We start from the raw sequence: 25217 nt of genomic DNA, 5'->3' as shown, positions 1-25217 counted from the left end.
AAGACTTATGATTTCATATTGGCCCAGTCAAAAAAAGAAAAAGGATCGATGTAATATCCGTCTAGCGCAGTTAAATGCAAGCTGGCAGCTCTACGCCGCGTTAATAGCGTCAAGATAAGTGCAACTTGATTGATGTTCCCAAAGCAAAAGGGGTACAGCAGCAGTAGCAAACATGTGTGTCAATTCAATCTCGCCTTCTTCTTCTACACACACACGTACGACGCACTTCAAGTGTTTCTCTTTCTCGACTTGATTGAACGAGTGGACCATCGTTTATTGATCCCCGACAATAAATAGTCGCTCACCAAGCCAACATCTATTAAAAATAAAAGTGGAAACGAGGTCACAACCCATTTGTGTGTCTGTTTTTGTTTTATTTTTTGATAGGCGAGAGACGTACAGTACAGCAGTAGTACATGGCATATATATATAATTAAATATATAACAATTGATGACAAACAACGGGAGGAAAAAAAGAAACAAAAGAAGAAGAACAAGTAGCTGGGACTTTGTTGTTGTCGGTTTTTTTCTTTAGCCCGTCGGTTCGGATGGTTGTGCACGCATGCGGAGCGAAACGACCGGAGAGATAAGAGAAATGATTCCAAATGGCGACATATTGACGACCCTTTCTTTCCTACACATAACTTTCCTTTTCTTTCTTTAGTTTATTTTGCGCTGTTATTTTTCAAAACATATCGAAGCTGTGAGGCTCTGACGCCCGTGATCAACGACATTGAAAAAGGGCGTTGGCCGGCAAATAAATGACACGTAACGGCGTAAAAGGAAAATTTCTAAAAAAAAAAAAAGGAAAAAGAAATGATGGGGGGCGACAAAAAAAGAATAAAAATGTGGGCACAATTTATACAAAAATATCGGCGTGAACAACAACGGAAGGCGAGACGGAACACACGTGTAGGAGAAATTAGTTTAGGATGTTTTTAACCATCCGAGCGCATTTTTTTTTTCATTTTTTTTTGTAGACATTTTGTTTCTTATATTTTTTCGATTATGTTTAATCATTGAAATTGTCACGAAACGACAAACGACAACGGCGGCCCGAAATTGCAAAAAATAATCGAAACTAAAAGGAAAAATTGTGTAAAGAAAGAAAATGTGTACCCAAAATAATTCCTCAAATCAACTATTGTTTTTTTTTAGTGTGTTTGTTTGAAACTAACAAGGCAATCATTCAACATCGGGAAGTGATTTTTTAAAAAAGAATTGAAATTATTCTTTTTTTTTGTGTTTTTTGTTTTTTTTTTACAACAACCGTTCCCCATTTTGTGGATATGACCAGTTTGTTTTTTGTTATTTAACGCGGATTCATTTCACATGTTTGCGCTGTTGCTGGCTGGCTGGCTGGAAAATCAATCACCAACCGCCGTAGACTTTGCCTTTGCCGTGATCCCACTGGTTGGATTGTGCGTTTTTGGTGATGTCTTTCAGCTGTAAGCCCGACACTGAAAAAAAAAAGGCATCAATCAAATTGAGTAAAAAAATGTAAATCCAATCCGGAATCGCAATTTGCGGCACGCAAGGAAAGTATCAATGTTGTTGTTGTGGTTTTGTTTTACCTTCACCGGCGTTGACGTCGTTTTCCAGGTTGGCCGATTTGATGAGGTCATCAATCACTTGCCTGGCGTCGATCCTCGACTCTTTGCTTTCGATTCTCTCCTCCAACTTTTTGCGCTTGTCCGTCGTGCCCGACGAGGAGCAAGTCGACGTGTTGGTGGCGCTGGCCGAAGAGGACGAAGAAGAGCCGATAGATGACACTGTTCCCGTGGCCAGCCCGACACCCGTTCCAGCAACTCCACCGCCGGCTATTTTGGGACGTTCCATCGAACCCGTGTCGCTGAATCCCGACCCGTTGCTCGGATTCCTGTTGGTGTGTCGCAAAAAAACAAAATGTCAATTGCGGAAAACAAAAACATATTTTTCGGGCCCGCCAAATTGGCACGACACAAAACGAAAATTGCGTGACACATAAAAATGCCGTGCGGAATGATGACCCCCCGCCTCTGGTTGCGGTCATTGAACGTGGATGGATCACATCAAATAATAATAATAATTAACAAAAAAAATGTCCTCAGACAACACAAATGAGGGTGGAATGGATGGTGGATGACGTCAAGAATACCTGGAATGTCCCAAACTACTTTCATGCGGGGGTGGAATGACGGCGGCGGCGGCGGCAACGGTGGCTGATGGCGGAATGAGCGAGCGGAGCGGAACGTCAGCAGAAGGTGATGGAGGAGGTTTTAACGCCGTTAGACCGAGCGGCTGCGGCCGCCCAACGGCCAACGGACTGATGGGCCTCCAACTAATGTGCGGTCGCACCAGTGGACTCGTATGATTGCCAGTGTTGAACGACTGGAGCCTCGCTTCCGGCCCGTCACTGCCAATATTGCCAACTCCACCGCTGCCGCCGATGCCGGAAGATGAGGAAGAAGTGTTGGAAGCGGGCCCGTCGGCCGGTGCCACAACGGGCAGAGGCTGCTGGCCAAGGCCGCCGCGCTTAGACAAACGCAGCTTGGAGAAGCGCGGAGACCAGACTGGCCACGACGGAAATCTACAGTCGCCCAACCAACAACGATCGAAAAATGGACCAAAGAAAAAGAAAAAAAAAAAACAGCCCGGCAAACAAAACAAAAATAAGAAAAACTATCCCCCAAGACAACGAAAATGGACGGAAAAGGCGGAAGTACTCCAAAAAACAAAATAAAAAAGGATGGATAAAAAGGGAAGCAAATCTAACCTGAAATGTCCCAGCTCTCCGGAGCTGGATTGCCGACTGTGCTGGGATTGACTGGCCAACGAACCGTAACCGGAGGCAGACCCGCTGCCAGAATGACTGGTACCGGAAGAATTCCTAGAGTGTCCTGGAAGCAACTCGGCCAAGACGGCCGAGGTCGGCAACGAAGAGCCGACAACAAACGATTCAGAGTCTCGATGCGGTTGCGGCTGCTGCTGTTGGACGTGTTGCAGACTCATCAGACCGCCCATGACATCCGAATAGACGTCATGTGTGCTACTGCCACCGCCAGAGATCTCATCCGGCTCTGGCGTTTCTGGTCCACCACCAACATCTGTTCAACGAGTAAAAAAACAAATGAGTTTAACAAGAAATTTTTAGAAATGTACGACAGATCGACCCTATTACTTGAAGAAACTAATCTGGATTTGTTAGACGAAGGCCCACTGATGGAGGAGCCGACTAGTCCGAAACCATCCGAAACGAAATCGCCAGATGGCACCATGGTCGAGTTGTTGACGGGCGAATCCACCGGAATGGACACCTGTCGCGGTGTTGGCCTGTAACAGAAAACAAACAAACCGACCAAAACGTATGGAATTAAACAAATGTGTCTGTGTGAAAGAAGAGAAAAAACGGGGCAAATAACTATACAGGCAGATGGTTTAAATTAAGAAAATAACACACGGGCCGGTTATTTTTGCATGGGAACTAAACGAACAAGGAAAGAAAATTAATTTTTTACAAGACTTGAGAGCGTGAGAAAAATCAAAACTAACACTTTAAAGCAAGGATCGCCTGATAAGAGCGTCATGAGAATGGTGACTTTGAGGATGGAATTATCCTGGCGGTGCCGCGTGTTGTAGCCCTCCAACAAACAGCGGCGCAACGTGGAACCAGAGCCGGCAAACTCGGCCAAATTCAAGTCGGCAAATCCCAGTTTCTGGTACGACCGACCTCCTTTAACTTCCTGTTAACCCACACAACAAATTGAATTAAAGTTTGCGCTTTGGCTTGTTTTGATTGGGTTATATTTACCTTGCGGACGGATATCCGTAAAAGGCAAGGCTCCAGGACGCCTGTGGATGCGTTGGCCGACATTTTGCAGACAAACGGGAATTTCGCCGCCCAGCGAACAGTGTGCTGCTGGACTTCCTCTCTGTCGGATGGGGGGAAAAAATACCAAAAGTCAAACGATGGGGTTAGTGAGTAGTTTGCAGTAACTTTTCTGTTTATGCTAGTCGGTAGCCAAAAAGTTGGTTCTAAACAATTTCATCATAAACAAAAGTTCCGGATCGATACACGACGTAACAATGGGCAGTAGCACCACCAGTACAGTACACCACAGGGCCGCCATTTCATTTTCTTTTTTCTATTTTTACGACGCATTTCTCAATTTCCCTTTCGCTCTCCGTTCCAAATGCGGACGCGCTGATGAAAGACACACACTAAAAAAAAGACGACTTTTGATGTCATTCGAAGGGATTCTTTCCCCTCAGCGGCAAATGAATTCCCGCCCTCTGCCCGTTCGTTAACGAGCCCCCTTTGAAACCGCCGCCAAATGACGTCATTACTAAGGTTTTTTTTTCTGCGTGTGTGTGGATCTCCTAAAGTAATTTTTAGATTAAAAGCAAATGAAAACCGCGAGCCGACAGGAATTTCAAAAATAAAAATGAAGGGAAAAGTATTGACGGCCGCGAGGAGAATCCCCACACACGCACAAGCCCCGGGATGGAATTTCAGTGCAATCACACGGTCGGCCGCACCCGACAAGCACCCAGTGTCTGTCCTGTAATGCCCGACCTTGTTTTTTCGCTTCCATCAATGGCCTCTCTCTCTCTCTCGGCAGCCCGACAATAACAACAACAACAACATGGTGAAAGAAGAAGAAATCCAACGGAAAAAGAAAGTAAAAATAGATGATTAGAGGCTTTTGTGTATATCCTTGGATGAACTTAAAGGCCGCGCACACATCCCTGACGTTGATACGGTCTAAACATTGGGCAAGAGATAAGATTCTTTCTTTTTTGTGTGTGTTTCACGATGCGGATCGGACGGAATTCGGCCAGTCCAAAAGGAAATCAAATAAATAAAAAAACGGGCCAAAGAGAGAAGAAGGAGACTTGAGGAAAAGACTCTTGAGAAAAGAAGTTTGGCGCCTTCAATTCGTGTCGCCTTGCTCCTTTTGATTTGTTTACAACCGTGCACTTGCATAATGTCATTTTAAAGCTTTGATTCTTATGAAACATTCTTTTCTCTTTTCAATGTTACATCATTAATTTCTTTTAAAAACAATCTCAGGTTACTTAATTCACTTGATTATATGACCTAACTAAAAACTTTCAATGGGTTTTTATCAAAAGTGAGAGCCAACTTTCCCCTTTTCCCCTCCTAGCCCCTTGACGTTGATACGATCTGAACATTGGGCAAGAGAAGATAAGATTCTTCTTCTTTTTGTTTCACCGTGCGGATCGGACGGAATTCGGCCAGTTCGAAGGAAATGAAATAAAACGGGACAAAAGAGAGTAGGCGACTCGTAAAAAGAGATCCTAAAAATGTTCTTCTTCTCTATTGTATTTTCGCCAGTCAGTCGGTAGTACACGAGTCCGTCCTTGATCCAAAGATGATTAGATTCCGTTTTTTCCAACTCTCCGTGGGCGAAATGTCATGTACGAGAAGAAATGAAATTCGATCAAAAATAAAACAAAATGGAAGGAATCCTGTTATTGGGGCGACGACTGGACTACTCATTCTACATACTAAACTACTGGCTAAAGCGGAGTGAATCCAGATCACGTTTCGTTTTCGTTCCGGTTCGGGACCGGTTCCCTCATATTCTTCAATCCGGTATTCGCCTGTTCCACCTAATCTACACACACTCTCTACTTTTGACACTTGTATCAGAGTAGGTAGGACACGACTCTTGTGTGTCTCCTATCAAATCGGACTAGAAAATACAAAATAGGAGTCCCACCGGTTCTATTGAAATTATTTTTCAATCTCTCTTTTTTTCTCTCGGGGACTTTCTCTTCACACATCCCAGTTTGTGTCGTTGATAGAAACCAGGAAAAATAATAGTCAACAAAGAATTCAGAAGGAACCGGAAGACTTGGGTGGCAATGATGGAAATGAGGCTGGTCGAAATAATAGCCAGGGAAAAAATACACATACATAATATTTGGATTAGAATGCACTCCCCCGCAGCCTACCGAAACACAAAAAAATTGGTAGAACGTGACTAGAAAAGCCACAACTATTCAATTCAAAAAGGAGCCGTGGATAATATCACGTGAAAGTTCTTTATTTTTTAAATTTATTACTGGGTGGTGGTACATGTCCCTCCACCTTCTAGACGTCCTTGCTGGGTTTACACGCTTAAAAGAGTGAATAAAAATTTCAACAAGAGCTTTTTTTTTCCATGTTTTGAGCACAAGGGGAATAAGCTGATTTCACCCGGTCACGGCCGTTTGAACCTTCTACGACTGGCAACTTCTTCGCCTCTTACGAATTTGTCTACGAGCTAGGAGGTAAGAGCCATCATCTTTTTTTGTAATTGAGCGTTCAAGAGAATAAGACAAGGCCATCACCCAGGATGGGCAAAAACAACACTGTAAAAAAGGCTGTGCGCATTCTTGCCATTTTGGCTAGACAAAACAAAATTCTTTGTACCGTTTTTGAGCAAATCTTGTTAACATCATCGATTTTTCCACGTTGGGAAAAACCTGGACGCTTTCACGAGACTCGGGTATCTCTACAGACTATCGAATAACAACGACGATTATGATACGCAGAGGAAAAGAGAGAGAGAGAGAGAAACATTTGGTTATTTTCAAACATGCACGACAGGCCAGATGCGTGCCAAAAAGGAATGATTGCACGGAGGAAAGAAAGAGAAAAAAAAGATGGCCGTGTAGTGACGAAAGGTTGTTTCAGATAGTCTCTGGCAGGGAAATTTAATTCTTGGCCAGTGCGTACAGTACACAAGAGGTCGAATTTTATTGAAAGGAAATCTGACTGGCGTGATCGGCGTTTCCCGTTTCCGTTAATAACCTCAAATTTTGATTTCTCTTTTTTTGACGTGGAGTGGGTTGGATCAAAAAATTTGAATATGTCGTCACTTACCTGGAAGAAATTTCGCAGAAATTGCCGCCGTCCAGCAGCCGCAACTTGGCGAAGAGAACGGCACTCGGGAAGGTGACGGCATTTAACTCTTCTAGAAACAATTCCACTTGAAATTTGTAGCGTTTCTTCTTCAGCATAAACGCCATGATATGTTCCAAAAGTTGTTTTCTTTTTAATTATTCAAATTGTTCAACACACACAGTTGGCCTAACTTTAAAGTTTAAAGTAATCAACTAGTTTGACGGCATCTCACAGCAGCCTCCGAGAGCAGACGACAAAGGTTGCTAGCAAAACCCCAAAGGCCTGATTCCATTTTGTTTTTCTCTGTTTTTGTAAGTTTCTTACAGTGTCTTCTTCACAAGGATAAAACGATTTTGGCCATCTTTTTCTCACAGACAAAAAAGACGTGGGATGTGGAGAAAAATTTCTGGCTTCGTGTCGTGGGTGGGAAAATGACGACAGCTGCGAACGGACAGCCAACAACGAAAAAAGCAACTTATTAACAACGTTTGGTTAGGTTGTGAAATGAAGAGAAAAAAGGACGCCAACTCAATCGGTCACTATGGCGTGCAATGTAAAATGCAAAAGGCAGGGATCAACAACATCACACACTGTAGACACGTAATCGCGAGTTTAAGTTTCCTTTTTGTTTTCCTATTTCTTTCTTTCTGGCTTTATAACGATCGAACGACCAAACCTTCGTCACTGCCCGTCCTGTTACACACGACTGTTTGTGCCAGCCAAACTTTTGGTCCTTTCTGTATTATACTGGTGGGAGCAGGCAGGCAGGGGGGAGAGCTTCCAACTGTTTCTTTACGGCCAGACAACAATGCTATCTCGGCTGACCTCTAGCGGTAGGTTTTGAAACCACGCTGCGGTTTTTCTGAAGGCTTTCGGTTACGCATTATTAAGCCTAGCCTTTTCGGTTTTTTCTTAACGCGATTTCAAGTACATGCAACCACCTAGAACGCGCTGCAGGGTTCAATCAGTCAGGAGAAACACACACACGGCATTGACGCAATACGGCCTTAAACAATTTCATTATGAAAGAAAGAGTGCTGGGAGCCTTGAGAGTTGGCACAGCCAAACGAGCGCAGCTAGAACATTCGTGAAAGATTGCCGAATTATTGCGAAACAACGTGGCTGCTGCACCTTTCTCTCTCTCGGGACATCAGCAAGCCCTCCCGCGTCCACAACGCACGATAAGAATGAACGATGTTAATCAGTTGATTGCCCTTGATAAACAAAAAAACAATAGGGGCATGGCAACTCGACCTCTTCAATGGACGCAAGAGGTAAAAACATATGTTTCTAATTTCATAATAGAGAATCTTTGCATAGTCATTAGTATTAAAACAACAGTGATACAGTGAAATACAATTAATAATTACTTCTTTTCTGAAAAGTAAAAGATTAAAATCAACAATTTCGTAAATCTCGTCGCCATTTTGTTATTACATCGTTACAAACTCTTATCTTAGTAAGCAAACATGGACGATTTCCTAACCGATTAGGTTCTGTTGTACAAAATACTAGAATATAATAATGCGTCGTAATAATAAAAATTAGAAACCAGGAAAATAATCAAATGAAATGGGTAAACCGACTTTTTTTTCTTTTCCACCGACTTCGTCTGCTAGCCGATTCACTATTGGTGAAGGGCGTTGCTAAGGATGGGATGGGGAAACGGGGAAGAGAGCCAGTGGGAGGGGAAAGTATGGCCGAGTCGCGATGGAATCGAAGGCAACGTATATCCTAGACCCGGGACTTTTTTGACCTTTTCACTGGTAAATCTTCATTTCTTAAACTCTAGAAACATCTTATTCGATAGTTAAACTTTTCCTCTGTCGATTGACGTGAAATTTGTGGTGAAATTCTCTTATTTTCCATGTGAAATTTGTAAAACAAAAAGTGCCCACTGTGTCGTACGTCGTGTGTGCTGCTGTATATGTGGCTCAGGCCCAAGGCAACAAAGACATTTTTGTTCTTTTTTGTCGACGGGCTTTCAGCATTTCTCCTATCTTTTTCATCCCGTAATATTTTGTCAGTTTTTGCTCTGTTTTTCTACCAACACTATTGGTAATTATTCTCCCCCAAAACTGTGATTCGTGTTGGTTAAATGTGACGCGGTGTCGTTGTGCAATTGAGGGACTCCCGAAGCTTCTTTTGCACGGGATTGTCCATGAACCGTCTTTTTATAAAAAGAAGAACCGGTCTGATCTGGTTAGGTCGACTGCAACAAGCAATTGACCGGACTTAGCCCGTGTGTTTCCCCACTCCTGCCGTTATTCATCGTTTTGGGGTTTATTATTAGTCGACTAATTCTTTGTTTTATTTTCGTATTTCTAGGGGCATTATGGGAAGCATGTGAGTTGGGACCGGGCGGGAGGCCCAGCTACTGCTTAAACCCTCTCCGCCCCAGCACAGGAGTTGCTGCAATATATTCACCCTTTTATTCCCTATTTTTCTCTACCAAAAAATTTGCCCTTAACCTTCTTGATTTTTTTGAAATTTGTTGATTCCTTTTTACCTTTTTCCTGTGTCCTCCTACCGAAACAACACCAACCAAGAGACGAAAAAAACAAAACAAAAAGAAAATCAAGTTTGAAATTACCGGAAATCAAGTTAACACAGAAACCAACTTAAAGGCAGTGCGCGGACAAACATTAAAGAATGCCAATTCAAGCTCCTCAGTGGACTGAATTCCTTTCTTGTCCCATCTGCCGTCACGAATTCGACCGTGTCCAGCGTCAACCCATCAGCCTCGCATGTGGGCATACACTCTGCAAGGTATATTAGTCATCTCCTCATTCTCAATTCAAACTAATTTGTTTTAAATTCTCCTCTATAGACATGTCTTTCGAAGCTGCACCGCCGACAATGTCCATTTGACCAAAGCAGTGTCAGTATCGAAGCTGAAGACTTGCCGGTCAACACAGCCCTTTTACAACTCATCTCGCCGTCTGCTATCCACCACAATGGCGACCATAACGAAGAAAATCATCATGACGATCAAGACCAATCAATGGAGGAAGAAGTGCAGTCGTCAACGACGCTCCTCTCATCTTTGGACAAGGACCAATGGCAGTTGTATCGCTCCAGTCGTCGCTGCGTCGAGGAGCTGGCCCTATTCTTGAAGATTAGTGGAGGCGTGCCACTCCTATCACGACCGATGCAACGCAAATTGGTGACTTTGATTACTTGCCAACTGGCCGAATCAGAAGGACGAGCCAGAGCTGTTCGTGCAGCTCGATCCTTGGGCGAACGCACCGTCACCGAACTCATATTGCAACATCAGAATCCGCAACAACTTTCAGCTAATCTTTGGGCTGCCGTTCGGGCTAGAGGCTGCCAGTTTCTTGGCCCGGCAATGCAAGAAGAAGTCTTGAGGCTCGTTCTCCTCGCCTTGGAAGATGGATCGGCTTTGTCACGTAAAGTTCTCGTCATGTTCGTCGTCCAGCGACTTGAACCTCATTTTCCACAAGCATCCAAGACCAGCATTGGTCACGTTGTCCAGCTACTTTACCGTGCCTCCTGTTTCAAAGGTACTTTTACTCATCTTAATTTATTAATCAATCAATATTTAATTCGTTTTCTCATCCAGTGTCTAAACGAGAGGGCGATTCGTCATTGATGCAATTGAAAGATGAATTTAGGACTTACGATTCTCTTCGACGAGAACACGACGCCCAGATTGTGCAGATCGCCACCGAGGCCGGACTAAGGATCGCCCCCGATCAATGGTCGTCGTTACTGTACGGCGATTCGGCCCACAAATCGCACATGCAAAGCATCATAGACAAATTACAGACCCCTCAGTCATTTGGCCAATCGGTGCAGGAACTGGTCATCGCCCTGCAGCGTACAGGTGATCCGCACAACCTGTCCAATTTACGACCTAGTCTGGAGCTCCTTGCCGCTCTCGATCCTTGTCCCGATGCCACTTTGCCCAGCTGGGTAGAATGCGACGGGGCTTTGGAAGCGGCCCGGATGACTGTTCGAGGATTGATTGATTTCGTCTCGTCACACGGCGGAGGCGGCCGATCCAACGGCCGTCAGTCTGAGCAAGCCGCCCACGGATCGCATGGCATCAAGTACAAAACCAGTTTGTGTCGCGATCTTCTTCGTGGTGGCTGCCCCCGTGGATCCAATTGCACTTTCGCCCACTCGGAAGAAGAGCTGGACCGGTACCGATCCCGTCACCGAAAGAATTCCGGCAAACTGAGAAACGGAACTGGCGAAGGAGGAAGTTTAGGGTCTCAAGAAAATTTGGTGGTGGGTGTAGACGCCGGCGGAATCGCCATGATCACCGAGACGGACCCAACCAGTTTTTACTACAATCCAGCACCTGCGGACGGCACAGCCCCCATGATGAGCCGTGGTCGTCCCAACTACGCCGGCCCGCCTTACACTGCCGCACACGTCCCATTTCGTTCGCGCGGACATTATGGAGCTAGTGCTTACCCGACTCCGCCGCCACCAACCTACGGTGCTGGACCGCATCTCTACGGAGCGCCTTCGATTCCGCCTCAACCCGAGTACGGAATGCAGGCACCAATGGCTGACTATCCAAGTCGGCCCATCGAAACTGCTCGCTTGATTCCCTCTCTGGCCAGTCAAAGTTTGGGCGTCTTGCAGAGTCGAAAGCAAGAAATTTTAGATCAACTTGAAAAAATTGGCACTGCCACCAACAGCAGCAGTAGTCAAAATTATTCCATCTGGAATGGACGGGCGGCGGCAGCAGCAGCAGCAGCCGCAGCTGGAACTACTTCAGGTTATGGCCGGGCGGATGGGTTGTTTGACGATGATTTCATCCCGTTTGGCGCGCCCCTTTGCAGCAAATACGGCCCTATATCACGTCTTTCGAGGATCATCCCTCGACAATCAAATCCCATCCAGGCGACTTCTGCATTTGGCCATTCGCTCATTTCGACCCCGATGAAGCGAACGCCGTTGAGTTCCACTGGACGCGACTTGGATGACTGGACCGAAGGCCAAGATGAAGACGACGCTGATGGTGGGCAAGAACCTAACGGTGACTCCGCACCGCCGGCTGCTGAACCGGTTCGCGATTTCTACGTGGAGTCGGAACGGATGAAATACGAGCTGGAATTAATCAAGCAGCAAATTGACGAACTGAAAATGGCTACCCGTGAAGCTTCTATAGGTTGTATGACGGAAGGTCGCCAGCGTTTATCGCGTGAGCTTCATTTGATCGAAGAAAACATCCGCGAGAAGGAGCGTCAGCTTCGCTTGACGCAACGCAAACGCCGCAATGTGGCCACTCCGGTCCACGGGAAGGCCCCCATCGACTGGGATGTGAAATTCTTCAACGGTTTCAACGATCCCTTGGTAGGGACCGTTACCACAACGGGTGACGACGAGGATACAGGAATCGCAAACGGTATGAGGGAGCTGGAACTTCGTCTCCAGCATGATTTGGAGGAACAAGAATGAAGAAGAAAATTGACGTTTTGTGCAGTTCACAAACAAAACATTTGAGTGGTTGTTTTTTCAACGAAGTGCTACGTTTCCTCATTTTTTTTTTCAAACTTTCTTTCCTAATTTCACAGACCTGATCCCTGTAGGATCATTTTTGACAATTCGTACACTTTCACCCAAATGTCATAATTGTGTTATCCCCCTCCCCCCCCCCCCCCGCGTAATTACGTCTTGAAAACTATACAAATCCTTACATGAGTCTTCTCTCTTCACATGTGTGTTACGGTCAATATTTCTCTGCATTATATTAATGCGAATCGTTACGACGGCATTGGCGGACTGTGGCAGAGTTATATAGACACTTTCTTTTTTTCTCCTTTATTCGCGAGAACCCACACTCGGACGTCGCTCTCCTCACAATTGTCTGACCTAACCGATTCACATATTCGTTACAAGAAAAACCAATTTAGTTATTTTTCATCCACCTTTCGGCTATTGTATTTTGCTCCCCTATGGCTCTATACTTTTATTCGATTTTCTTAATTCGTGTCAGGATTTCGCTAGTTAACAAGAAAAAAGAAACGAGTATGGAAATTACTGTAGCCTTAAAGATTCCGGAATGTCAATTCCCCTTTTTCACCTTAACGCGATTGAACGCATCGTGGGTGTATATCGCAATCTTTAATTCTTTTCTTTCAAATGCATCTGTGGTTTATCGTCTTTTGCGTGTGTAACAAGACGTGCTTGATAAATAATTTTCGAATAATGAAAATACACAAATCAAATCGTCGTTTCATTTCATTTATTATTTCATACAAATTTTAGACATACAAATCGGCAATAGGAGGATTCCACCTGCAAACAAGAAAATCGTTAAGTTACTTTGAAAAAACACAGAATGTGTTGTCAATATTTAACAGCCTCAGAAAGTGATTGGTGGTCAAGGCTGTCGTCATTCAAACAGTCAAGAGTAGCAAATATAGGTTCCATCATTTACAAGACAAAGTTACTTGAAATAAACTGAAGCCAGTACCTTCATAGGCAGATTGACTGCAGAAATCGACGGCTCCTAAAGTGAAAGGATACGACGAATTAAATACCATGTCATGCAACCAACAATTAGAAGAACAATTAATATGCCTCAGATCGGCAAATTATTTATATCTTCCTTTGTTTCAGACGATTATAATAATCATCATAAAATTGCACGCTTCTGGCACACGACCAAGAGTAAAATAATCACCTCCACGACGAACTTCCGGCCACATCTGCAGAAACAAAAAGACTATTGTATAATCAACGACAACGAAAGAAACCTAATGTTTTAAATAATAAATCAGATCGCAATATCTTCCTTAGATTCAGATGACCTATGCTAGATTATCATCATTTAAAATTATAAAATACAAATTCATGTAATCAACCCACCTTCAATGATGGAGCAAATCCTGGCAAAAGCAGCTGTCAAGTCACTAACCTGCAAGAAATGAAACTAATTTTACTACAAGAAACACATCCACCACACTTAGAGCTCACTATGACACATTGGTCAGTTAGAGCTAATACATGCTTCCTCCACAATAAATGTCAGGAATAATTATGGATCATCATGAAAGATTTTATACAATGACTAATCGTGCATGCTTACATCATCTCTTGATGAATTTCCCTTGAACAAAGACCCGCGGTTCGTCCACGCCTTCCTTTTTGTTTACTGTTCTCCTATTCACATAATGGCAACTGGAAACATCAAATCCGGCGTCGGCCACTAAATTTGTTAGGCGCTCAACAGAAAAGAAATACGACCTAGAGAAATAAATAATTTAGAAAAACGTTTTCTATGATACAGTTAGACAACTAAATTTACCTTGTACCATCCTGTCTAACATAAAAATTGTCCCCAATCTTGTTTCCCCTTCCAAAGCGAAGTTGGGCCATATCATAAAGACCATAGTCTCGAAATACCAAGACCCCACCAGGCTTAAGAATAGCAGAAGCTGAGTGCAGAGCTTGTTGGAATTTGTCTGGGTGAATGGCTGAAAGAACAAAGATGAGGCTCACCACATCAACCAGCTCGGGAATGTTACCCTCCAATCTGGAATTACCAAAAAACCAAGTTAGTAAAGAAAATTCTATGGAAAAGTCTTGCTTATTGAAGCATATTATCAGATAGGGGCGAAAGACTAAATGCCAATTTCCTGCACTGTCATTAGGACAAAGTTGCGTCATCATATTAATATGAAAAATAATAAGTTTTGAATAATTCTCACCTGTCTTTCGTGATGTCACAGACAAAGACTTTCATCCTCTCTTCATTAAATCTGGGATCACCTTTGACGAACTCAACCGCCCTTGGCGAAAAGTCGCAGCCGTAAATGTAGAGGTTGGCATTTTCTTCCAATAACGGAAACAGGAAATTTCCGACTCCACAACCGATTTCTAGAAGAATTTTCTTGGTATCACCATCGATTCCGACCAACAGCTCAAACTCTCGGGTAGTCCAGTGACGATCCCGGAAAAACCTCGTGTCATTCCTTTTGTAAAATAGGTCCCAGTTCTTTTGAGCTTCGGCTTCTAGCTTCAATCTCTTGAATTCGGATACCACAGTTTCATCTTGTTTCTTCAATCTGTTCTCTTCTTCTTCTGTCAAGACTCGATGTGTGTTCGAGGCGATGCCCTCCATGACGGAATGACACGTGGGATCTTCCCCACTAGACACGACTGCACATCTGAGCAAAACATATCCATGAAAATCATAAACATCCAAATACATACATTTACAAATAATATTCCGCTTTTACACAACTAAACAAAGCGTTTAAAGACATTTAAACAAAACTTACCAGATGTCTCCATGATGAACAGAGTCTACTCGTTGAAAGACGAATTCAAGTTGGGCTTTCAGGGTTTTTATAGAGAAACTGAGAAAGTAGTTCAACTAAGGCCTGGCCTCTGGCACTCTGGGAGGGAGGGGTCAGCGTTGCCAATATGATTCTTTTTGTTCCCATGGTTCGCAAAGGGCACAGTAATTTTTCATTCAAAATATCTCTTCCTTTAGGCAGTTCTTGTTGGAAAAAAATTTACTTTCGTTTTTTGTAGCGGAAGTGGCAGACAAAATTAATTGAAATTTACACTTTTTCTTAGTTTTTTTGTATTTGACTCCAGACTCCAGAGAAAGTAGAGATAGAATCTTTGGACAAGGGCCAAACACAGCATCAATGTATTGATCCAACCAGGGGTATGGAGAGGTGGTTCCCAATGACAGTGTTAAATTTCCCATAAGGGGATTCGACGGGAAGCTACTTTTTTACTAACGACTTTTCCGTGGAGGCATAGGGAGGTCTCTCCAACGGTGGCGCCATCTAGGCTCTCGCGGCATATGGACATTTCGAGAGACCTTTTAGTAAAAAAAGCGGACTACCCCTTATGGGAAATTTAACATGGAGACTGGAAACCATCTCTCCATGCCCATGATCCAACTGAAGCTAAGCCATTTCTTATACACTTAATTTAGATTTAGAAAGATGAAATTCAATTAAATCAAAATTTTATCAATGAAATCAGGATACAGGCTTTGCCCTATGTTTTGGTTGCAGTTAATTTCTGAATTATGTAGCCTACAAAATGTAATGAAACTGCTAAAGGGTTTAAACTTAAATAATAAAAATCTAAATTTCATCGAACAATGGTTTACTTTATTCAACGATGACCGCTTCCGTTAGAAAATGGTAAAGCTGAGAAGGGTCATTCTACTTTTTCTAGAAAACAACGCTCGTTCGCGCTACGCTTCATGCGCAACAAAAAATATTAAACCACGAACGAGAAACAACCAATCAGCAAGAGTTTTACTTGCCGCGTCTGACCAATCCGAACATTCCAAGTGCCGCATTTTACCAAAAGAATTTTCCTTCTACGTTAATTTTGAGAACCTTGTCACTTCACCACGGAACGGCATCCTTGTTAGGCCTTTCTGCGCGAAGATTTTCTAAATTTCCTTTCGTTCTAAATTCATCCCAACTTAATTAACCAAGATGGTAAGTTAATTTGAACATCAGATTTCTTACTTTTATTAGAAACTGTAATGTAAACTTTCACTGAGCATTTGAATTTACTGTCAACCAGCCGGTTTTCAAACGTTAGTTTTACTTCAACAGTATTGCCATTTGAACTATGACATTTTTAATAGATTTTTTTTAATTTGCTTCTGAAAAGTAAAAGACTTAGTTCAAGTAGGAGCAGGTGTGTCGATTGTTGAAATGGTGATCTCATAATGTGACGTCATGTGTGCACCACCCATTTCATATCCGTTGCCTCCGGCATATTAACCATATAAGGATCATAAACCTCATTACGATTGGTTGAAAAAAACAGACGAGGAATTCAAATTTGTTTCTTGTTTTAGCGCGAATGTATCTCAATCCACGTTGGACAAGCCGGAGTCCAGATCGGCAATGCCTGTTGGGGTAAGTTTATTTATATGATTAAAGCAAAGTGAATTGAATTGAATACATTATTAATCTTTTTCTTAATTTAGAATTGTACTGCTTGGAGCATGGAATCCAGCCTGATGGTCAGATGCCCAGTGACAAGTCGGTCGGAGGTGGAGATGATTCTTTCAACACCTTCTTCTCTGAAACTGGTACAGTTCTGTGTTTACGAGAAATTTCTCAAAGGATGTTACAAATAACTTTATTTTAAATTTAGGCTCTGGCAAACATGTTCCTCGTGCTGTCTTTGTTGACTTGGAACCAACTGTAGTTGATGAGGTTCGCACTGGCACCTACAGGCAATTGTTCCACCCTGAGCAACTCATCACTGGCAAGGAAGATGCTGCCAACAACTATGCCCGTGGCCACTACACCATTGGAAAGGAAATTGTTGACCTTGTGCTGGATCGCATTCGCAAACTCTCTGACCAATGTACTGGACTTCAGGGATTCCTCATCTTCCATTCTTTTGGTGGTGGCACTGGATCCGGTTTCACCTCACTTTTGATGGAACGTCTTTCTGTTGACTACGGCAAAAAGTCCAAGCTTGAATTCGCCATCTACCCCGCTCCCCAAGTTTCTACCGCTGTTGTCGAACCATACAACTCCATTTTGACCACCCATACCACCCTTGAACATTCCGACTGCGCTTTCATGGTTGATAACGAGGCTATTTATGATATCTGCCGCCGAAACTTGGACATTGAACGGCCGACTTACACCAACTTGAACCGCTTGATCGGCCAAATCGTCTCATCCATTACGGCTTCCCTTCGTTTCGATGGCGCTTTGAACGTCGATTTGACTGAATTCCAGACCAACTTGGTCCCCTATCCTCGTATCCACTTCCCGTTGGTCACTTACGCTCCGGTTATCTCGGCTGAGAAGGCTTACCACGAGCAATTGACCGTGGCCGAGATCACCAACGCTTGCTTCGAACCGGCCAACCAGATGGTTAAATGCGATCCTCGTCATGGCAAGTACATGGCCTGCTGCATGTTGTACCGTGGTGATGTCGTTCCCAAGGATGTCAATGCTGCCATTGCAACCATCAAGACAAAGCGTACCATCCAATTCGTTGACTGGTGTCCCACTGGTTTCAAGGTATGATTATATTCTGTAAACAATTTAATAACGATTGTAGTTATTAACCTATTTATTATTTTCTTATCTTCAAGGTTGGTATCAACTACCAGCCACCAACTGTCGTTCCAGGTGGTGATTTGGCCAAGGTTTCGCGTGCCGTGTGCATGTTGTCCAACACGACTGCCATTGCTGAAGCCTGGGCTCGTCTCGATCATAAATTCGACTTGATGTACGCCAAGCGTGCTTTCGTCCACTGGTACGTCGGTGAGGGTATGGAGGAAGGCGAGTTCTCCGAGGCCCGTGAGGATCTTGCTGCCCTCGAGAAGGACTACGAAGAGGTCGGCATGGACTCTGTTGAAGGTAACTTTTTATTAGAAATATTTATCCCATTATTTGTTATTAACGAGTAATTTTTATTTTAGGCGAAGGCGAGGGAAATGACGAATATTAAAGAATCTGGATCCTGATCTTTCTGCATTCTGAAATTTGCATGCTTCTTACGATTTGTTGAGTGAATTTTACTTCATTGCTGATAGCCTCTACTCCATTATTTGCCCAAGCTTTTCAATACAGGCATTTGAAAATCTAGCTGCTTTTGTTACCAGTTTTAACAGTCAGATAATATCACGAGTTATGTAGAAACACCCTCATATCCGTCAACACCTGACACTTGAAAATGAAACTCAAACCGCGGGCAAGCCTTACAAGGTTCTTTTACAAGGTGCTGTCTGAAGCGTACTGATGGAGTGGTTATATTCTTGGCAAGTTAACAAAGAAATGCTTATCGTGAAGTTTTCAACCAATTGTTATGTTAACTCTGTTTCATACAAGCGCAGAATTGTCGAATTAGTTTTATTGCGCTCTTTGACAAAAGAATCAAACAAATTAAACTATAAAAAAACCGCGAATTTGATCTAAACATTTTCCTAATGTCAATCGATACTCGAATTTTCTGAAGGATCCGAGTCGTCGTGCGAGGGACTCAATTCTGGCCACAAAGTTTGATGACACATAGGGCAACGATCTTGAACGTACAGCCTACAGAAAAATATTTAAATGAATAGAAATTAAGAACCAACAACCAAATAATTGTTTACCATTTGCGGAGACAAATGGCGTGATAGTAATGCCTGCACGGGGTGACTTTGATTAATACCTAAGAAGGTAAATAATGATAAGAATTCGTCAAATGAAAAGGCGTTTGTAGCTAGAAGTACTTACTTTGTTTCCTCGATTGTTTTTTAGGTGATTAAAACAAATAGCACAAACATCATCAATTTCCATGTGTTCTTCAACTGATTGGAGGGTAGCAATTTTGCAAACAGCTATTCTCCGTTTCTGGTAAATCTCCCATCCCCTTAGCGCTTCCTCCCAGAAAAAGGAAAGGTTAAAGTAACCGTGCAGTCCGAACAGGATTGCTCGACAAGTACCGCCACTTTCCAAAATCAGCGCGATTCCCGAATTGATCATCATGAATAATCCAATTACATATTCGATGACACGCCCAACGAACCTAGGGGAAGAATTCAATTCAAGAGTTATATCCATCACCAAGACAACTAAACGTTCACGAAATACTTGATGCGGTAAACGTGATCATCCAATTTGTCCCATAATTCCTGATGCCTTGCGTCTACTAAGAAGACAATGTAGAGAGCCAAAGATATGGCGATTTTGCATAGGGCCTCAACGCTAAATCCGCTGACGGCTAATAACCAGGTACTTATCGAATGTGTGGTCCACAACACATACAGACCACTTAATAACGATAAGGTTAACGATCCGCTAACCAATAGCGCTCTTGCGTGTCGTTTAAAATCCAGGTTGGCACTGTATAAGGAAACCGTAAAATGTAAAATTGATATCCGATTAAAATTATCTTTCTATTCTACCTGGCGGCAAGAGACATCAAGACTGTATCGACTGAAGTGTAGGTAAAATGTAAAAAACATGTAGTTATGAGTACTAAAATCCGCATGAGGCGAACAATGCGGGAAGCTGGTTTTAATGTGCTTAATCCGTATTGAAATGAAAAAATTACGAATAAGGTGGCTGCAAGTGGTCCGATATGAGTCGATCTCTCACCAGGTATTTGCATAAACTCTTGGCCCTTTAAATAGACCTTATAACATATACACAAATGTAAAAGTAAAAGGTGGTTGCGTTAAAATTTACAGCTAATCTATTTACCTTGGCACAAATACATGAGAAAACTGAAGCCATGCCCAAAAGCGCCGGCCAAGTTTCACATCCGCGAACCATGACAATTTTCAGTAATGTATTAAGACTTTCGACATCAGTCCATGCAAATTCGGATGAGACCAAATAGATGTATATGTGAATTCCGCAACGCATTAACCAAAAACTGCGGAATATTAGCGGAATATTCAAACGGAGCCATTCTGATTCGAAGAAAGCCAAAATTCCATCATTTCTGATCCCCCAAATGATATGCGCAACTTGTCCATTCACCACTTTGCACACCTAATAAATAACAAAAAATTAGTAACAGACTGTGATTGCTAAATTATAAAATTAGCCTACGTACTAAATTATAATTCATCAAGCCAACACTGATATAATGGGCTACGAGGAGATAATAGCACCTTTGTATGACAGTGTCCATTGGTAACAAAGTGGTAAAACTAGGTAATAAAAAACAAAGCACCAATGTTCCCTGCAGCCAACTGTTATTGATTGGCTGATACTGTATCATAAAAAGATATGCGATTGCCAAAAATATTTGGAGCGCAAGGTTACCAACAACATCTGTCAACACCGTCAAGGCTGTTAATGCATCGAAAGCAGTTCCGTCAAGATTCAAAATTGCTCCAAAAGATGCGGTGGAAGAAGCTGATGACAAATGGTTGAAAACTTTTAGATTGAGATTTCGGCTCAGAACCACCATTGAGATAGATAGCAAGAACGAATATAATTTGATAAGATGTTGCGTCCATAATGTCAAAGCAAACATAGAAACACACGAAGCTGAAAAGTAAAAGTTTATGATTAAAACTCATGTCATACAAAAGTAATGGTATGTTCTACCTGTGAATAAGGTAATTATCTGCAGGAGAAGTCCGCAAGATCCATTACATCCTTCAAGGCCAACATCAAGGAAATTGGAGAGCGTCGTTGAAACGTTAAATTCTATCACATTAATAGCATTTTGATTCAACTTTGGGAACATGGAAGAATTATACATGTCAACTAAAGAATGATGCGCTTCGTACAACAAAGTATGATATGACTCTCCCGTCACATCATCAAAATCAGATTCCTTGTGCAACGGCAGCAATGTACATGGATATATTCCAAGGTAAGCAAATCTAGACTGGAAGACTTCATCTAGCAGAAATAATGCAGGAATCCTAATAAGTATGTCCATATAACTAGCAAGCACTTGTCTGGTGTCCATGTCGAATGATTCCTTCTTTAAACACTTTCATTAGACGTTTACTGATGGATCCAGATTTTCCGAATTAATGCGCTTGGATGCCATCATCCGAAATCCCGACCGCATAGCAACAACAATGAAACTACACTACCAAGTAGTTCTAATGTATATCCACCATTTCGCCTTGGTAGCTGCTGGGAAATTGAAGCAGTGCATTTTTTAGGGTTTTTTGTAAAGTTTGTTTTTTATTCTTTACTTTGGAGCTACAAATCTAGAAACCGGAATGCGCGGTACCTATAAACCGGTTCTATAAACCAAACCCCACCTTTAGCCTCAGGTATTTTCCAGCCATTGACGATTCTGGTTCCCTTGAGAGAAAAATTCCGAGAGACTTTCATACGAAAATTTTCTTGGTCAGTTCGGTTTATTATTTGAAAAACGAATCAAGAATTGATCGATATTTATCGATCGTATTTCAAAGCGCAAAAAATGGTCAGACTTTGGCTAAAATAAAAAATTCTCGGTCCAGATTTTGAAAGACCACTGAGGAGTTCCGATTGAAACGAAAATCCGGTTGAAAATCAAAACCCAATTGAAATATTTATCATTTACCACATCCTACATTGAAGGAGACTGGTCAATGTGGTCAAGGGATATCACAAATAAACAGGTCACAAAATAAATCATAATCCTATCTCTATCTCAAACCCCCAGTTGTTTCAAAATGAAAATGCAAGCACGTAAAACAAGTGGCAAAATTACCCGCCATTTTTCGATGTAACCGTATCGCCTACAGTAAGTGCACAGGATTTTAATGTAAAAAAGGTTGGAGTTATTTAAGAATAGTACCGTAGTTGAAAAAAAAGCGACAAACAGATTTGTAAAGATCATTCACTCATGTATTACCCCTCCAGATAAACTTCACAAAAACAGACAGAAAATGTTTCACCTCATTCACGCAAAATGAAAAATAATAAAATAAAATCAGGGACCAAGGGATAAGTTAATTTTTTATCCTATAAACAGACTCGAGAATTACGAAGTAGGACGCATCAACCTCCGCACACATTGGAAAATGATTCGAGCTCTCAAGAAAGTGTTTTTGTAGCAATTTTGTGTAAATTAATTAGCTTATAACTCATCTTTAGTGGAATCATCAGCCTCCTCATCTTTGGAAGACTGTGAACCACCTGCTCCTTGGTAAAGTTTAGCAATAATTGGCTGCACAACATCTTCAGCATCCTTCTTTTGCCTCTTGAAGTCTTCGGCATCAGCCTCAGCGTTGTTTTCTAACCACTTGATCTTTTCATCGATGATGCCTTCAATCTTCTCCTTCTCAGCGTCCGACAACTTGCCTCCGAGCTTTTCCTTGTCTCCAAGTTGGTTCTTCAAAGAATAGACGTAGGATTCGAGTTCGTTACGGGCTTCGACACGCTCCTTCAGCTTCAAATCTTCATCGGCGAACTTCTCGGCATCTCGAATCATACGCTCGATATCTTCAGGAGTCAAACGGTTCTGGTCGTTGGTAATGGTAATCTTTTCCTTGTTTCCGGTGCCCTTATCTTCAGCAGACACTTGAAGGATACCGTTGGCATCGATTTCGAAGGTAACTTCAATCTGGGGAACTCCACGAGGAGCAGGGGGGATGTTGTTCAAGTCGAATTTTCCTGTAAAGATAAATTAAAGTTGTCATTTTCATATTCGTAACCGAGTCAACACAAACGTATTTACCAAGAAGATGGTTGTCTTTGGTCATTGGGCGCTCTCCTTCGAAGACCTGGATGGTGACGGTGTGCTGGTTGTCGGCAGCGGTGGAGAAAATTTGAGATTTCTTGGTTGGGATGACAGTGTTACGTGAGATCAACTTGGTCATGACTCCACCGACGGTTTCAATGCCCATAGTCAAGGGGTTGACATCGAGAAGGACGATCTCGCCAGTATCTTGCTCTCCGCTCAAAACTCCAGCTTGGACAGCAGCTCCGTAAGCGACGGCTTCATCAGGGTTGATACCTCGACTGGGTTCCTTGCCGTTAAAGAATTCCTTGACCAACTGCTGAACCTTAGGGATACGGGTGGATCCTCCGACCAAAACGATCTCATCAATGTCGGTTTTCTTCATATCGGCATCTTCAATGACTTTCTGGACTGGCTTCATGGTCGAGCGGAAAAGATCCATGTTCAATTCCTCGAACTTGGCACGGGTCAAGGTCTCAGAGAAGTCATCACCCTCGAAAAAGCTTTCGATTTCAATCCTAACCTGTTAAGGAGACGATAAAAAAAATAAGTAACCGGTTTTAAAGATTGCTAAAAGTAACTCAACATACTTGATGGGCCGAAGAGAGAGCACGCTTAGCCTTTTCGACTTCACGACGGAGTTTCTGGACAGCGCGGTTATCTTTACGGATGTCCTTGCCCTTCTTCTTCTTGTACAGCTTGATGAAATGTTCCATGACACGCTGATCGAAATCTTCACCTCCCAAATGGGTATCACCGTTGGTTGCAATTACTTCGAAGACTCCGTTATCGATGGTCAACAAGGAAACATCGAAGGTACCGCCACCCAAGTCGAAAACCAAGATGTTCTTCTCTCCATCCTTTTTGTCAAGACCGTAAGCAATAGCAGCAGCAGTGGGTTCGTTGATGATACGCATAACGTTGAGTCCTTTAAACGGAGAATAATGTTATGATACCGTGGGTGCAAAGTCTCTTAAAAATTTCCTTACCGGCAATGACTCCAGCATCTTTAGTGGCTTGACGCTGAGCATCGTTGAAATAAGCAGGGACAGTGACGACAGCGTGGGTGACTTTCTTGCCAAGGTAAGCTTCAGCAACCTCCTTCATTTTACCCAAAACCATAGCAGAAATTTCCTCTGGAGCAAACACCTTGGTGCCCTGGGAGGTCTCTACTTGGATGTATGGCTTGGCATTCTTCTCAATCACCTGTTTTAAAACAACTTTAGTACCACAATCAAGAAATTGAGCAGCTAGTTAAAACATACCTTGAATGGGAAGAGCTTGATATCATGCTGGACAGTGTGATCAGTCCAGTCACGACCAATAAGACGCTTGGCATCAAAGACTGTGTTTTCAGGGTTGGTAGTAAGCTGGTTCTTAGCAGCATCACCAATAAGACGTTCATTATCAGCAGTGAAGGCAACATAAGAGGGTGTGATACGGTTTCCTTGATCATTGGGGATGATTTCAACACGGCCATTTTTGAAGACACCCACACTACAAGAAACATAATACTTTAGCATTTTGAAGAATATAAAGATAGTTCATGTCATTTACCAGGAGTATGTGGTTCCCAAATCAATACCAATTACAGTACCAATATCCTTGTTCTTCTCTTTTTCATCCTTGGCTACAGACAAAGCTACAAGAGCTAAGCTGAGCAGTAGAAACTGCACTCCAAATCTCATTTTCAGTTTGATACAAGAGGTGGTGTAGAAGAAATTAAACTCTGAAATCAAAAAGAATACTACGTCAGCACTTTTATCAAACGTGGCCAGGTGAATGAACTGTCGTGACACGACATAAAAGCCGGTGAGACAAAAATATTTATGCAAAAACAAACTTCTACTTCACAAAAAAACTACACAAACATCCATAAATCGAAACATTACATATTGAAATAGACTTACTCAAACAATAAGACAAATACGAATATTGGACGAGGAAGAATTCGCAGGACTACCTTATAACTTTTTACCGGTGTTGAGGTTGACGTTGTAATGACGTGAAATTGTTCTCGAGCAGATTATATGTAGAAGTCCACCAGAGGAGCCACTGCTCTATTCGAATGTGTTGGCCTTCTCTGATTGGTCCACGACAGAGAAAAAACATGTGTTGGACCAATAGGAAAAATAAGAGTAACAGAGAAAAAAAAATCCTTTTTCTCAAATCTAACACTGCCACGCAGCTAATCATT

General features: G+C 42.5%; 6 protein-coding genes and 1 long non-coding RNA gene across 13 annotated transcripts in view; 3 read left to right on the top strand and 4 right to left on the bottom strand.

The window, feature by feature from the left end:
• Window positions 1-25217, top strand: part of LOC124328801 — a 72025-nt gene that overhangs the window by 16361 nt on the left and 30447 nt on the right. The window contains exon 2 of the long non-coding RNA XR_006916486.1: window positions 5886-5889. This is a non-coding gene — a long non-coding RNA (uncharacterized LOC124328801). The remainder of the gene's footprint in view (window positions 1-5885; window positions 5890-25217) is intronic.
• LOC124328730 (protein FAM102A-like) lies at window positions 354-8029 on the bottom strand. Of its 2 annotated transcripts, XM_046787556.1 has the most exons (8): window positions 6875-8029; window positions 3791-3911; window positions 3532-3722; window positions 3161-3312; window positions 2756-3086; window positions 2138-2569; window positions 1575-1879; window positions 354-1460 (listed from the first exon to the last, which is right to left on the bottom strand). In XM_046787556.1, exons 1-8 carry the CDS (start codon window positions 7018-7020, stop codon window positions 1372-1374), a joined length of 1767 nt encoding a protein of 588 aa, XP_046643512.1. In that variant the 5' UTR covers window positions 7021-8029; the 3' UTR covers window positions 354-1371. The 2 variants fall into 2 exon arrangements, with proteins under 2 accessions (XP_046643512.1, XP_046643513.1); XM_046787557.1 differs by lacking the exon at window positions 2138-2569 and having other exon boundaries at window positions 6875-8008.
• LOC124328711 (roquin-1-like) lies at window positions 8554-13106 on the top strand. 2 transcript variants are annotated; one of them, XM_046787528.1, is made up of 4 exons: window positions 8554-8661; window positions 9224-9664; window positions 9726-10419; window positions 10479-13106. In XM_046787528.1, the coding sequence occupies exons 2-4, from the start codon at window positions 9548-9550 to the stop codon at window positions 12329-12331; spliced, it is 2664 nt and encodes an 887-aa protein (XP_046643484.1). In that variant the 5' UTR covers window positions 8554-8661; window positions 9224-9547; the 3' UTR covers window positions 12332-13106. The 2 variants fall into 2 exon arrangements, with proteins under 2 accessions (XP_046643484.1, XP_046643485.1); XM_046787529.1 differs by lacking the exon at window positions 8554-8661 and adding an exon at window positions 8718-8953.
• Window positions 13104-15289, bottom strand: LOC124328761 (tRNA N(3)-methylcytidine methyltransferase METTL6-like). 4 transcript variants are annotated; one of them, XM_046787598.1, is made up of 8 exons: window positions 15160-15229; window positions 14587-15037; window positions 14184-14411; window positions 13965-14122; window positions 13745-13793; window positions 13560-13584; window positions 13350-13385; window positions 13104-13171 (listed from the first exon to the last, which is right to left on the bottom strand). In XM_046787598.1, the coding sequence occupies exons 1-4, from the start codon at window positions 15170-15172 to the stop codon at window positions 13966-13968; spliced, it is 849 nt and encodes a 282-aa protein (XP_046643554.1). In that variant the 5' UTR covers window positions 15173-15229; the 3' UTR covers window positions 13104-13171; window positions 13350-13385; window positions 13560-13584; window positions 13745-13793; window position 13965. The 4 variants fall into 4 exon arrangements, with proteins under 4 accessions (XP_046643554.1, XP_046643553.1, XP_046643556.1 ...); XM_046787597.1 differs by having other exon boundaries at window positions 13350-13584; XM_046787600.1 differs by having other exon boundaries at window positions 13104-13584; window positions 14587-15045; window positions 15160-15289.
• On the top strand, window positions 16199-18477 carry LOC124328738 (tubulin alpha-1 chain). The gene is made up of 6 exons (XM_046787567.1): window positions 16199-16350; window positions 16719-16779; window positions 16851-16955; window positions 17021-17907; window positions 17982-18249; window positions 18312-18477. The coding sequence occupies exons 1-6, from the start codon at window positions 16348-16350 to the stop codon at window positions 18338-18340; spliced, it is 1353 nt and encodes a 450-aa protein (XP_046643523.1). The 5' UTR covers window positions 16199-16347; the 3' UTR covers window positions 18341-18477.
• LOC124328720 (protein TRC8 homolog) lies at window positions 18728-22141 on the bottom strand. The gene is made up of 8 exons (XM_046787541.1): window positions 20938-22141; window positions 20438-20877; window positions 20080-20373; window positions 19782-20011; window positions 19468-19719; window positions 19111-19402; window positions 18987-19045; window positions 18728-18927 (listed from the first exon to the last, which is right to left on the bottom strand). Exons 1-8 carry the CDS (start codon window positions 21305-21307, stop codon window positions 18822-18824), a joined length of 2043 nt encoding a protein of 680 aa, XP_046643497.1. The 5' UTR covers window positions 21308-22141; the 3' UTR covers window positions 18728-18821.
• Window positions 22168-25055, bottom strand: LOC124328723 (endoplasmic reticulum chaperone BiP). Of its 2 annotated transcripts, none has more exons than XM_046787544.1 (7): window positions 24931-25055; window positions 24578-24749; window positions 24286-24517; window positions 24010-24226; window positions 23611-23948; window positions 23018-23543; window positions 22168-22953 (listed from the first exon to the last, which is right to left on the bottom strand). In XM_046787544.1, exons 2-7 carry the CDS (start codon window positions 24706-24708, stop codon window positions 22418-22420), a joined length of 1980 nt encoding a protein of 659 aa, XP_046643500.1. In that variant the 5' UTR covers window positions 24709-24749; window positions 24931-25055; the 3' UTR covers window positions 22168-22417. The 2 variants fall into 2 exon arrangements, with proteins under 2 accessions (XP_046643500.1, XP_046643501.1); XM_046787545.1 differs by having other exon boundaries at window positions 24999-25016.

The sequence above is a fragment of the Daphnia pulicaria genome, chromosome 3, assembly GCF_021234035.1.
Source record: "Daphnia pulicaria isolate SC F1-1A chromosome 3, SC_F0-13Bv2, whole genome shotgun sequence".
Lineage (NCBI taxonomy): Eukaryota > Metazoa > Arthropoda > Branchiopoda > Diplostraca > Daphniidae > Daphnia > Daphnia pulicaria.
The sequence above is the reverse complement of the archived record's forward strand: the minus strand, read 5'-3'. Positions and strand labels throughout refer to the sequence as shown.